Here is an 11,101-nt window from a genome sequence, read left to right on the forward strand (position 1 = left end):
GACAGCTTCAAAGTCAATGGATATCGTCTCAAGCCATTCATGGAGCCATTCAAACTAGAAAAGGAGGCAATCAACCTCCTTGAACGTCAAAAAGCCTAAGTGAAAAAGGGTTTGCTGAACGTGGTTTTACCATAGTTCAGTTTGTAAATTTTGTAAAATTTCAAGTTTTTTTCTGTACATTTGATCTTAGTTTTTGATCTTAAATCATGTTTCTAGGTGTGTTTTAATTGTTTTGAATGATCCCAGGTGGAAGAAATTTCAAGGGAATTGAAAGAAAAAAAAATCGGGTCGAAATCGGAGCAGAAACAGAGCAAAAACAGAGGAAAAGCAAAGCTCTGCGAAATTTCGCAGAATGAAGAAAACCTCTGCGAAATGAGCATTTTGTTGCCAAATCATTCCGCAACACTTTAGGATTCTCTGCGAAAATTTTCGCAATTGCGAAAGTGGAAATGGCACACGAGTGCCACTTCGCAGCACAGGAGCATCAGTTTTGCAGCTGCGAAACGCATTGCGAAGTGGAAAAACGTGATTTCGCACCAAAAGTCCCATTCCGCAGCGTAATTCGCAATTGCGAAAACGATTTTGGCACACGTGTGCAACTCCGCAGCACAGTAACATCAATTTCGCAGCTGCGAAACGCACTGCGAAATTGCTGCGAAAATGGCATTTTGCTGCGAAATTGGCGTTTTATTGCGAAACTCAAACTGACCCTTAGGCTTCCGTTTTTCCTATTTATACCGGTCAGTTGAGCTGCGAAAAGGGTTTCAAAAATCAAAGCACCATTTTCGCAGCCTGTTCGTCTTCTTCAGTGAGCCTCGCCGTCCAACTTCCGGTCATCCTCTCCGTTCATCAACGCCGGCCAAAGTTCGGTAGCCCAAAATGGCGCGAACGCGAGGAGCTAAGTCTTCATCTCCTTCGAACCGCAAAAAGACGCTGCGAAAGGAGCCACTTCTAGATTCTGCTCCAGAGCCTTCGTCGTCAAAACCAATTCCACCTCCGGCGAAGCCCGCGCCACCAAAGCCACCGGCAAGACGATATTTAACCAGGTCAGGAGGTCGACCATTACAAAAGAAGCCAAGGGTTGAGAGCTCAGAACCCATCGATTTGACTGAACAATCCCTTGAGCAATCCCCAGAGCAGTCACCGGTTCAAACTCCGGTATCCTCACCAAATCCTTCTTCAGTTGCAACCCCAGTTCCCTCGCCAGTTCAGTCGCCGGTACCATCTCCGGCGCCGCAAAAAAAATTGAAGAAGTCTCAAGCGCCACTTCCAGAGCCCCAAATTCAATCTGAAGTAGCTCCGGAAGAAGTGATCAGAAGGCCAATGCTAACTCAGCCCCCAATAGAGGGAAATTTGGATTGTCGATCTTGGCCATTCCATTCCGACTTGTGTTTCGATATAGCAGCATTCCAAGTGAGGCCGGAGCTAGCCCAATCATTCCAGCTGCTGAGGAGGTACCATATGGAGCATCTGCTAGCTCCAAGAGATTTTTTTCTACCCCCGGATAGCAATGGATTTCTACCAATCCATGACAACCAAAGAGGTTAGAAATCCAACTTTGATTCATTTTACTATTGAAGGAAGACATGGTGTATTGGGAGCACGCCACATTGCTGAAGCCCTGCAAATTCCTTTTGAGCCAACCCAATTCGATAATTTTAGAGCTTGGGCCAATCCTACTGAACTGGAGATGGTGCGCACCCTTTCCAGAGGAGCTGCAAATCGATCACATCTGCTGAGAGGGGAGCTTCCTCCAGTTATGTTTTTGATTGATGCCTTTTTGAGGCATAATATCTATCCATTGCAGCATTGGACCCAAAGAAGGGGAATCCTCTTGGAAGCTCTTTACAAGATGTTAGAAGGATTTTTCTTTGGGCCTCATCATCTGATCCTGACAGCCCTTCTCTATTTCGAAGAGAAGGTTCACAAAAAGAAGCTTCAAAGAGCTGATTGCATTCCTCTCCTATTTCCAAGGCTGCTATGCCAAATTCTAGAGCACTTGGGATACCCTGCTGAGCCTCAGCTGGAGAGAAAGCAAATTTTCCGTGAGCCATTCACCCTAGATAAATGGAATAACATGACGGCCTACAAAGTTGATCAGCCTTCAGAGTCTCATCCTCCAGAGCCTGAAACCCCAGCTGATGCACCTACTGAAGAGGCAGCAGATCCATCTGCCTAGTTCTAGCCCCAGCACCACTCATCAGACTACTATCTATCTAATATTTCTATGTATTTTGTTTTTTTTTAGTTGAAAAGAAATCCCAGTATTTTGGTACTATATTTGGGATTCCTTGTGATTACTTGTCTTTTGCACTGTACTTGAATCAACTGAAAGTAATACAAGCTGAATATTTCTTATTAAAAGTTAGCATTAAATTTTCCTTATTTCCTTTTCTCACATATTCTATTCTTTTTGAAACATGTGGTTTTCCCCAATCAATATTCGAATTTGATATCAACCAGGAGGTACCACTTCCTCCCTTTAATTACAGTCACTCAAATCACATTGAGGACAATGCTCAGTTCGGTTGGGGGGTATGAGGAAGGAAGTATGCTAAATCTTTTTGGTATTGCAATCATATTGGTTAAGTAGTTGTAGTTTTACTTTTTACTTTTGTTACTCTATTCTCTATGAATTTTGAGGAAAAATTTTCAAATTAAACCAAGAGAAATTGAACTATTGTTTTTCACTTGACTTAGAGTATGGATTATGCTTACTAAAGTGGTTCAATTGTTGAAACTTCTACTGAAATTGAATTTAGTTCTTCCACTTTAAGCTATTCACACACTGTGCACATTAGATTCCGATTATAAGATGAAAAGCTATTTCCCTCTTGACTTAGGATAGTTTTGGGACTTGGTATATTTGACCTCATTTGATAAAAATTGAAACACCTTGCAAAAGGCCAATGAGCCTTTGAAATAAAGAAAGTTGTTTGCTTGCCTTGAAACCCGAGCAAGGTCTGAGGGGTATATGGTGAAAATCTTTAAAGCCTGGTGCCCTAAGCCTTAAATGGTTGGGAGACACCAACCTCAATGCTCGTTATAAGGGTGAATAGGTAGAGTTAGCATATGGTAGATGTTTGGGTATTAGAAATTCATTCTTAAAAGTCCGGGGAAAAATCCGAGGAGTTAGTGGTTGAAAGATCCTTAAAGCTTGGTGCCCTAAACCTTAAGTGGTTGGGAGTCATCGATGGACCCCCATTACATGGACAAGTCAGAAAGAGTACCCCATAAAGCTGCCTTCTAAAAAAAAAATAAAAAAAAAAAAAAAGTTGTGTTCTTTTCTTATTGATTTTGGTCAGATTACTAAAGTTTTGAAAAGAAATAGGTTGGGGGGTGAGATTAGTTTAGCATATTATTTTCGGAACCTAAGGAACCAATACACATAGATTTTTGTGGAAGATTAAAGTTTGATTCTTAGAAAGTGGAAATGATTTTAAAACTTCAGTTTGTATAATGCACTCCCTTGATTGACAGTGTTTAGCATAGTTGTTATGACTCTTGTTGAGATTTGGGTTTGTATTTATTTAATACTTCATGTGAGAATTAGATCATCATGCCACTTGAGAATTATTTTCTTTTAGCATGATGTTGTAAATTTTAGATTAGTTTGTTATGTATTTTTCATTTTTCTCTCCTATATTGCTAAGGGACTAGCAATATGTCGGTTGGGGGGAGTGATTACTACTCAAAAAGTGCTATTTGATAGCCTATAATCAATCCTTTTAACCACTTTTGAGTAGTAGTTTAGGCCTTTTAACTCAATTGGCATGTTAAGGGTCCTTGAAAGCAATTTTAATCATTTTGTGTAAGTTTTGGTGTTTTTGTTAGTATTTTGATCAAAAAAGCAAGTCAAGACTGAGGAGAGCTATGAGGAATCTTGGTCAAAGCTTAGAAGTCATTTGCCAAGAGTGAATCCGGATTGCAAGGAGAAAAAGCAAAGAGAATCTGCCATTAAGCATATTCTTGATGATAGTCGTAGCAGCCACTTTTGGAGCACTTTTTGAAGTCCAAATGATGCATGCTATATACCATTTCAAAGCTCAGGAAGTCAACAATCCAATGCTTCAAACGGTGTGCAATTCGGAGTTGAAACGAAGAAGTTGCAGTCGTTACAATCCAATCACTCCGAGCTGAAGGAAGCATTTTGCAAAGTGCTGCGAAATCACCCTTTTGTTGCGAAGTGATTTCGCAGCATTTTTGAACAGTGTGATGTTTCTCCTTTTGACGATGCCCGATTTATGCCGCGAGAAGGAAGCTTGGAACCTCAAGGTGGAAGCCAACTTCGCAGCCCTTCAGAGATAGCTTGGTGTTGCGAAAAAATTTCGCAGCCCTCTTGAGTGTCTGCGAAATTTCGCAGACACCATTTTCCTCCTGCGAAATGGTTCCTGAAGCCTCCCGATATTTGCTACCGACATTGGGAGATATTTTCCATTAGATTTTTGTTATCTAAATCCCAAAATACTCCTTGTAAACCTCCAATTATAAGATTCCTTAGCTTTTAAGTTAATAAAAAGACCAAATATCTTTGTAACAATTAGTTATATATTATGTTCATATATATACCTCTCGGGAGCCTGTTCTCGGAGAGGAGTTCCTTCTGTAAAAGTTTGGAAAGCAAGTAAAGTTCATTTTCCTTCTACTGCCTTACCTTCTCACTTTGTATTTTTTTAGTTAATACTAAGTTATGAACTCTCTGAGGAGTTTTCCCCAGAGAATGAGTAACTAAACCTCTAATTCCTTGGAGCTAAGGTTGCCGGGGAAGGTTCCAAGTGCAAGAATGCAAAGCTCTGTGGTTTTAGCTAGTAATGAAGAGGAAGTGAAATCCTTTAGTGATTTCAATGTTTTTAGTTAACTTAAAACACCTTGGAGTCACCTGGGCCAACACTTGGTAAGGCAAGTGATTTCCAACCATGGAAATGCACTAGTTTACCCCTTGCGAGCCTCTGGGAGGTGACTTCAGGGTAGGATTTTCTAGAATAGCCAACACTTGATAAGCTTTTGGACTCCTAGGAGACATCCATTAGTTATCTCTTGCGAGCTTTTGACGGGTAATCCAAAGTTAAGGATCACCTTGAATGGTTAAGGCTTAGTGAGAGGCTTAAACCATTTCAAGTTGCATCAGTGAGAGAATTAAAGTGAAATCTAATTGAAGGATGAATCTGTACATCACCGGTTAGGGAATTGACTATATGTTGAATCTCTAACGCGAGGATATGAACCTTCTGACCGGAGCTATGTCTTTTGCATGAGGAACCACCCCAGTGAACCTAACTCTTCAAGGAATGTTTTTCTTCCTAAGTTATTCCAAACTTCTGTTATGTTAGTTAGTTTAAGTCTAAACCTTCACCAACCAAAGTTTGTTTTTTTACCTCTTAAGCTAACCATGAAATGAAACAAGACCAATTCACTTGGAATTGGTATCATTGATATCTTGTCAACCTTTCCCAGTGGACGATCCTAGAGCCACTATACTATAGTAGCTTTTTATTTGCTACCCTAGTGTATGGTGTTATAGGTATAAATTTTGTTGATTACTCCCTCATTCAAGGAGCACCAGCTGAACACGAATCAGCTGAGACACCAATTGGGCATGAATCACCTTGTATGGTTAATTAATCAATTAGCAACCTTTTTGGGCTACAGTAAGTGACCCAAGTTCAAGTTGGGCTTAAGTCACTTAAGCCCAGTAGGAAGCTTATAAATATCCCTTTAGGGGTTAGGGTCTCCATGTCTTATCATTCTCCTTTTCAGTCTAAAGAGAAAACCCTAGCCTCCACCTTTGAGATCTCCACCATGTCAATGCTTAGACATAAGAAAGAGTCATTGGGCAGAAAATCATGGTGTTTACGAGATTCATTATGACTTTAAAGTTATCTACATCGATTGGAATTGATCTAGGAACATAAAGATCAAAGGTATGTGACTTTATTCTCTATATCTATAGTTTCTATGCTATTCTTATTATTTTTAATACCTGTTTATCCATTGCGATAGATTTAGAGACCTTATGACAGATTTGTATGCACCCTATGCAATTTGGAGCATGGGAACAGAGTAATTCGGGGTTCCCAACAACTGGTATCAGAGCCCTAGGGTAGGTTATAGCATGTTAAAGTTGTTCTAAGGTATGCTAACTCTATTTTGCAAGGTTGTTTTATTCATCCTATGGCCCTAAGGGATGAATGAATGAAATTATTCATTCATTTTAACGTATAAATATATTTGGATTGATTGATTGTTATTGATTCATTTGAATGAATGAATATTAATGGATGTTTTCTTTGCCTTTTGTTCTCTAGATTGGGTTGAACGCCCCATAAGGGGTATTAGATTTTTATTTGGTTGTAAAAATCTTTTCTTTTCAATAGATGAGTTGTAAGCTCCATTATAGGAGCATAGAAATTTTTATTGTTGCAAAAATTTCAGTTTTTTTATATCCATCTATGGTTACCCAAGTGAAATGAAGGAATCTTGAAAGTTCTTTTTGAGATTCTATGGTGGTTAAAGAGGAAAAAAGGATTCTTGGAAGTTCTTATTTAGAAATCCATAGTTATACAGTGATGTTAAATTAAACTCAAAATCAGGATTATCTCCTAGTGGCTTCTTAGGGGAAGTAACATATGAATTTGAAGTTTAGGAAGTCACAAATCCAATGGTTCAAGCGGATTTCAATTTAGAGATGAAATGAGCTACATATGGCTAATTGAAGCAAGGCTGCACAAAGTGCATGATTGCATAGTGATGTCAGCTTTGAGCCAAAATTGCAGCTACTTTTAGTAAGTTTCTTTGAACAAATCACATATGGTTTTAAAGCTCAGGAAGTCATAAATCCAATGCTTTAAACGGATAACAATTCGGAGTTGAAACGAGAGAGATATGACCAATCAAAGCAACGTTGTGCAAAAAGCATACTATTACAGGATTGCACACGGGTCCAATTCATTTAGTTGTTTGGGCTAAATTTTGGGCCTCTTCTTGGGCTTAATTGTTTGTGGCAATTGGGCCTTTTGGGTTTTATATTTTCACTAACCCTATTTTTGGTTGCAGCTTTATTTTTGGTAATTTAGATTTTATCCAAATTTTAATTACTAAATATGCAACAAGATCCCTAAAGGTCATTGGAAGTTTTATATTTAATTATTCTCTTGTTTTTATTGTATGCTTTTGATTAATTGCATATGTGGCCTCAAGATATTTTGATACTCTTAATTAGAAATAAATTTTCATGTTTTATTTTTAATTGGAAAACTTATTTAAATAGGGATGTGAATGGTTGGGATTTTTTATTTTTTTTAAGGAAAGATAGGTTGGATAAAAGATTAAGAGCTTTCTTACCTTTCGCCTACTAAAATAAGGGGAAGTAAATGATGAAGACTAAAAAAACGATTTAAGGTGGCATTGTCCATAGAGAAACCACCCCAAATCCAAGTCACTATGGTATCTCTTACTACAGCTATGGCGCTAGCTAAGCTAGTAATTACTATAGCTCCCCAAAAGCTCATCTGACCTCAAGGTGGTACGTATCTTGTAAAAGTTGTCACAATCATTAATAGGAAGATTACAACTCCGAGACACCAAGCAAATTCCCTAGGACTGCTATAACTCGCATGATATAGCCCATGAAAAATATGAAGGTGAACCACAATAAGAAACATACTTGCCCCATTAGCATGCATATAACGGAGAAACCAGCCCCCTTCAACATCTCTCATAACATATTCTACACTGTTGAAAGCTAACTCCACTTGAGGTGTGTGATGCATAGCAGAAAAAAGGCCAGTAACTATCTGAATGACTAAACAAATACCAGCTAACGAACCGAACCCCCACCAATAACTAAGGTTGCTTGGGGTTGGATAGTCTATCAAATGTTGATTCAGTGTGGAGGATATAGGTTGTTTAAGAAGAGAGAATCATTGGTTCCTTATAGTCATTTCTCTTTTCTATTGTGAAAACTCTTGTTCCCCCACCTTTTTAGCGTTCTGGGACCCTACTTACTAAATTATATATAGAGATATATAGATATATATAATTATATAGATAACATAATTTTATATCTAAGAGTACCCCTTATTCCACCTCTGAAGGATGGAGGGGGTATACAGCGAAAGAAACGTCAGAGGGTTCATCTTGGGTTACTAAAGAGTTGTCTGACTGCTCAGTGACCGAATCAAAGAGGTTTTTACCACTTTCTCTTCTCTCCAGCACTCTCGAACTGATCATCTTGCTGTAACAAAGCAATCTTAGGAATGAATCTAATGGAAATTTATTAGTTCTCTATCCGCTTGGAAGATTCTTCTTTCCTCTTCGGTGAAAGAGGGTAAATGTGTGAGGGAGAAAGAATGAAAAAATGAGAGAATCTTTCATCCACCAAGCGGGATAGAGTGCAACCCCTAAGTAATGTTCAATTCTCACTCAGGGGTCAATATCATTTGAAAACTTTTCCTGTTCCATTAGTATAGCTAAATTTGAATAAAATGACTCAGCGTCAGGAAAAGCCCTTGCCTTGATTTAATTTTGCTTCACTAGGTCCTTGAATCAATCAAAAATCTTATTGATTTGATTCATCCTATTTCATTTGGGCAAAAGGGAGGTTGTGAGTCACCTGGGCTACGAATTTGTCGATTGGTTGATTCTCGAAATCACCTCTTGAGAAAATAAAAAAGGCCATCCGATCCTAACCCACAAATGAATAGGAAGCGGGGCGAGGGTCTTTCATTAAAGAGGGGAAAAAAAGGTGGGGCTTTGTTCGAGGGAAAGGGAGGGGGGGGGGGGACCACCTTGCGTAGCTTTAGAAAGAAGAGAATTTCATAAAGTCACCATCTCCCACTATCTTTAGAAATAGGGCGAGATAAAGTAAATATGATATTTGCGTTGGGTTTTCCAATGAAACTAAGCATTTTTTATCTTTCTCATTTAGAAGGCTCAGTCCCATAATGATGGGAACAACCTTTACACTCTGGCGCTCCAATGAACAACACTTATCCATCTTACTATATTTAGAAAAATGGTCGATCCCTCGAGAGTTACATTCGTAACTTAATGTTATGTTCACGTGGTGATATTCTATCTTTCCAAGAGTACTACCTTGTAATTGTACCTAGTCTATGTTTGGGGAGCATACTTGAAAGGAGATAGAAACAGGCAGTAGAGAGGTCCCCCACTTCGATTCCCGCCCCGTTAGTATCTTCGATCCGCGATAAAGGATTACTCTATTAGGTCTTTTCTATTCGAAGCCAGTCAGTTATGGACTTACTTACCTTGCTTGTAGACCAGCTGCAGAGCTAACCCTTGTTCTATTGGTTTGGTGGTTTCTACCAAGACAATTTCTTTATGCCCATCAAAGGACCTCAAGATGCTAATCCATGAAAAATGATACGAGAAATTCGAAAGAACTCATATACGGAACAAGGGTGACTTGTGGAAATACATCGGTTTCTTACTCGTGCAAAGGAACTATTTCTTGGAAACTTGGACAACTTATAACGATGTTTGTCCCACATATCACTAGGAAGATCGGGATCTTTACAAAAGGACTTATAAAACTTTCGTCTCAATTCATATTTAGCTGTGAGCAATCTACGTTTGTGATCTCGTATATTTAGCTTCTTTAACCTCTTATTGACCCTCATCTTTTTTAAAAAAGCCACGCCACGGTGGTAAAGTCTCATCTTGTGTGTTAGCCGAAGTAACAATAGTCACATTGAACCCTCCAATATGTTTGAAGATCTCGAAAAGATCTTCCAGTTCTGGGGAGAATTTGCAAAACTCTGTTTGCATCAAGAATTGAATGGAGTTTTCCCATATTTCGACCGGAGAATCTAATAGAGACATTACTATCAAGATTTTGACCAAAAAATTAGACATTCCATGCCCTTGGAGAGTGCTTTGTCATGCTAGGTCACTAACATATCCTTTGTCTTTATTTGACCCTAAGAATTTATTGGATCAAAATGACTTTCCTGTCGAACCCCTTTGTGTCTGTATAAATCTTTGACCGCATGGAATCTCCATAGCCAACTTTCCATTTTGGATTATGAAAGATGAGGGTCTTTTTGGTATTAATCTTGTTTCACACAATCCAGGAACTTCCATAACATTAGCGTGATTTGGTTTGAGCAATAGATCATGACATGATACATCTTCTTAATGAAAATGGAGTGGAAACATGAGTTAGCTTTTCCAGTATATATAGAATGAGCACTGTGAACTATCGGCTTCAAAAAGATAATTGGTTGAATGAAAATCAACACTTTAACTCGATCGAAATACGAATGAGAAAAAAAAAACAGTTGCTTACTTGCGAAGAAGAGGGCAAAGGATGCAATAGCTTCGATTTGAGCAAAGGCCATATTCCTTTCTTGATAAACCTCTTTTCTTTGAACCACTGCTTGTCATGGTCGGTTGTTCCAGTTATCATCTTTATTTGAGGCGCAGGTTTCATATCCTTAATTCATGTGGTTAAGAAAGTCTTTGTTTTCTAGATGTTGAAAAAATTTAGAATTGGCTTTTCGATGATAAGAGAATAGATAAGACTTCCATGGGAGGTCGAATTCCAAACTTCTCTCTCAAGTATACTCATTACCAAAAAATGGACGTCACTTTAGGACACATGCGGATAGCCGCCCCGCGTGGCTAAAAGTAAGCCAAAAGAGCTCAAACTCTTTTTTTTTAGTTCCGCTGAGAAACTCGAGTCTTATAAAAGACGCCACTCTATGAGGGAAGTCCTTGGGTCGAGTCTTTGCAAGTTCATCCGAAATGGAACCTCCTCATGGTCGGGAAGATGCAAATAAAACGCCAATAGCCGGTTCTATGGCATAAGCTTAAAAGAAGAGAGCTATCAACGAAGAATAAACATTTCATAAGAAAATCCAATTTATTTTTTTGAAACTCGACTTCTTTCAATTCTAAGAAAGAAAAATATCAAAAAATTCATCAATAAATGATGAACTTCATTATACAAATGATAGGACAGGGCTAAGGTAGTGATCCTGATGGAGATTAGGATGAGCTTGGATGAAAAAAAAAAAAAAAGAATAGGTAGAAATTCTCATAGGTGAAGCAAATCAACCCTATTTTCAGACAAAGAAGATAA

General features: G+C 38.5%; 2 protein-coding genes across 2 annotated transcripts; one reads left to right on the forward strand and one right to left on the reverse strand.

Moving 5' to 3' along the window:
- Positions 1 to 879: 879 nt before the first annotated feature.
- On the forward strand, positions 880 to 2,179 carry LOC104882144 (anther-specific proline-rich protein APG-like). Its single transcript, XM_010664185.1, has 2 exons — positions 880 to 1,543; positions 2,109 to 2,179. Exons 1-2 carry the CDS (start codon positions 880 to 882, stop codon positions 2,177 to 2,179), a joined length of 735 nt encoding a protein of 244 aa, XP_010662487.1.
- A 7,445-nt stretch (positions 2,180 to 9,624) lies between these two features.
- LOC132252725 (uncharacterized LOC116803646) lies at positions 9,625 to 10,191 on the reverse strand. The gene is given in 1 exon segment (XM_059733816.1): positions 9,625 to 10,191. A coding segment is annotated over 1 exon segment (552 nt). The 5' UTR covers positions 10,177 to 10,191.
- Between the last annotated feature and the right edge of the window lie 910 nt (positions 10,192 to 11,101).

This window comes from Vitis vinifera, chromosome 16 (genome assembly GCF_030704535.1).
Source record: "Vitis vinifera cultivar Pinot Noir 40024 chromosome 16, ASM3070453v1".
In the NCBI taxonomy this organism is placed as follows: Eukaryota; Viridiplantae; Streptophyta; class Magnoliopsida; order Vitales; family Vitaceae; genus Vitis; species Vitis vinifera.

What these genes read in the sequence shown, in the direction of transcription:
- LOC104882144 (XM_010664185.1), top strand. Translation starts at nt 880, where the DNA reads ATGGCGCGAACGCGAGGAGCTAAGTCTTCATCTCCTTCGAACCGCAAA. An exon ending in AATCCATGACAACCAAAGAG is followed by an intron (nt 1,544 to 2,108) that starts GTTAGAAATCCA and finishes ATCAGCCTTCAG; the next exon opens with AGTCTCATCCTCCAGAGCCT.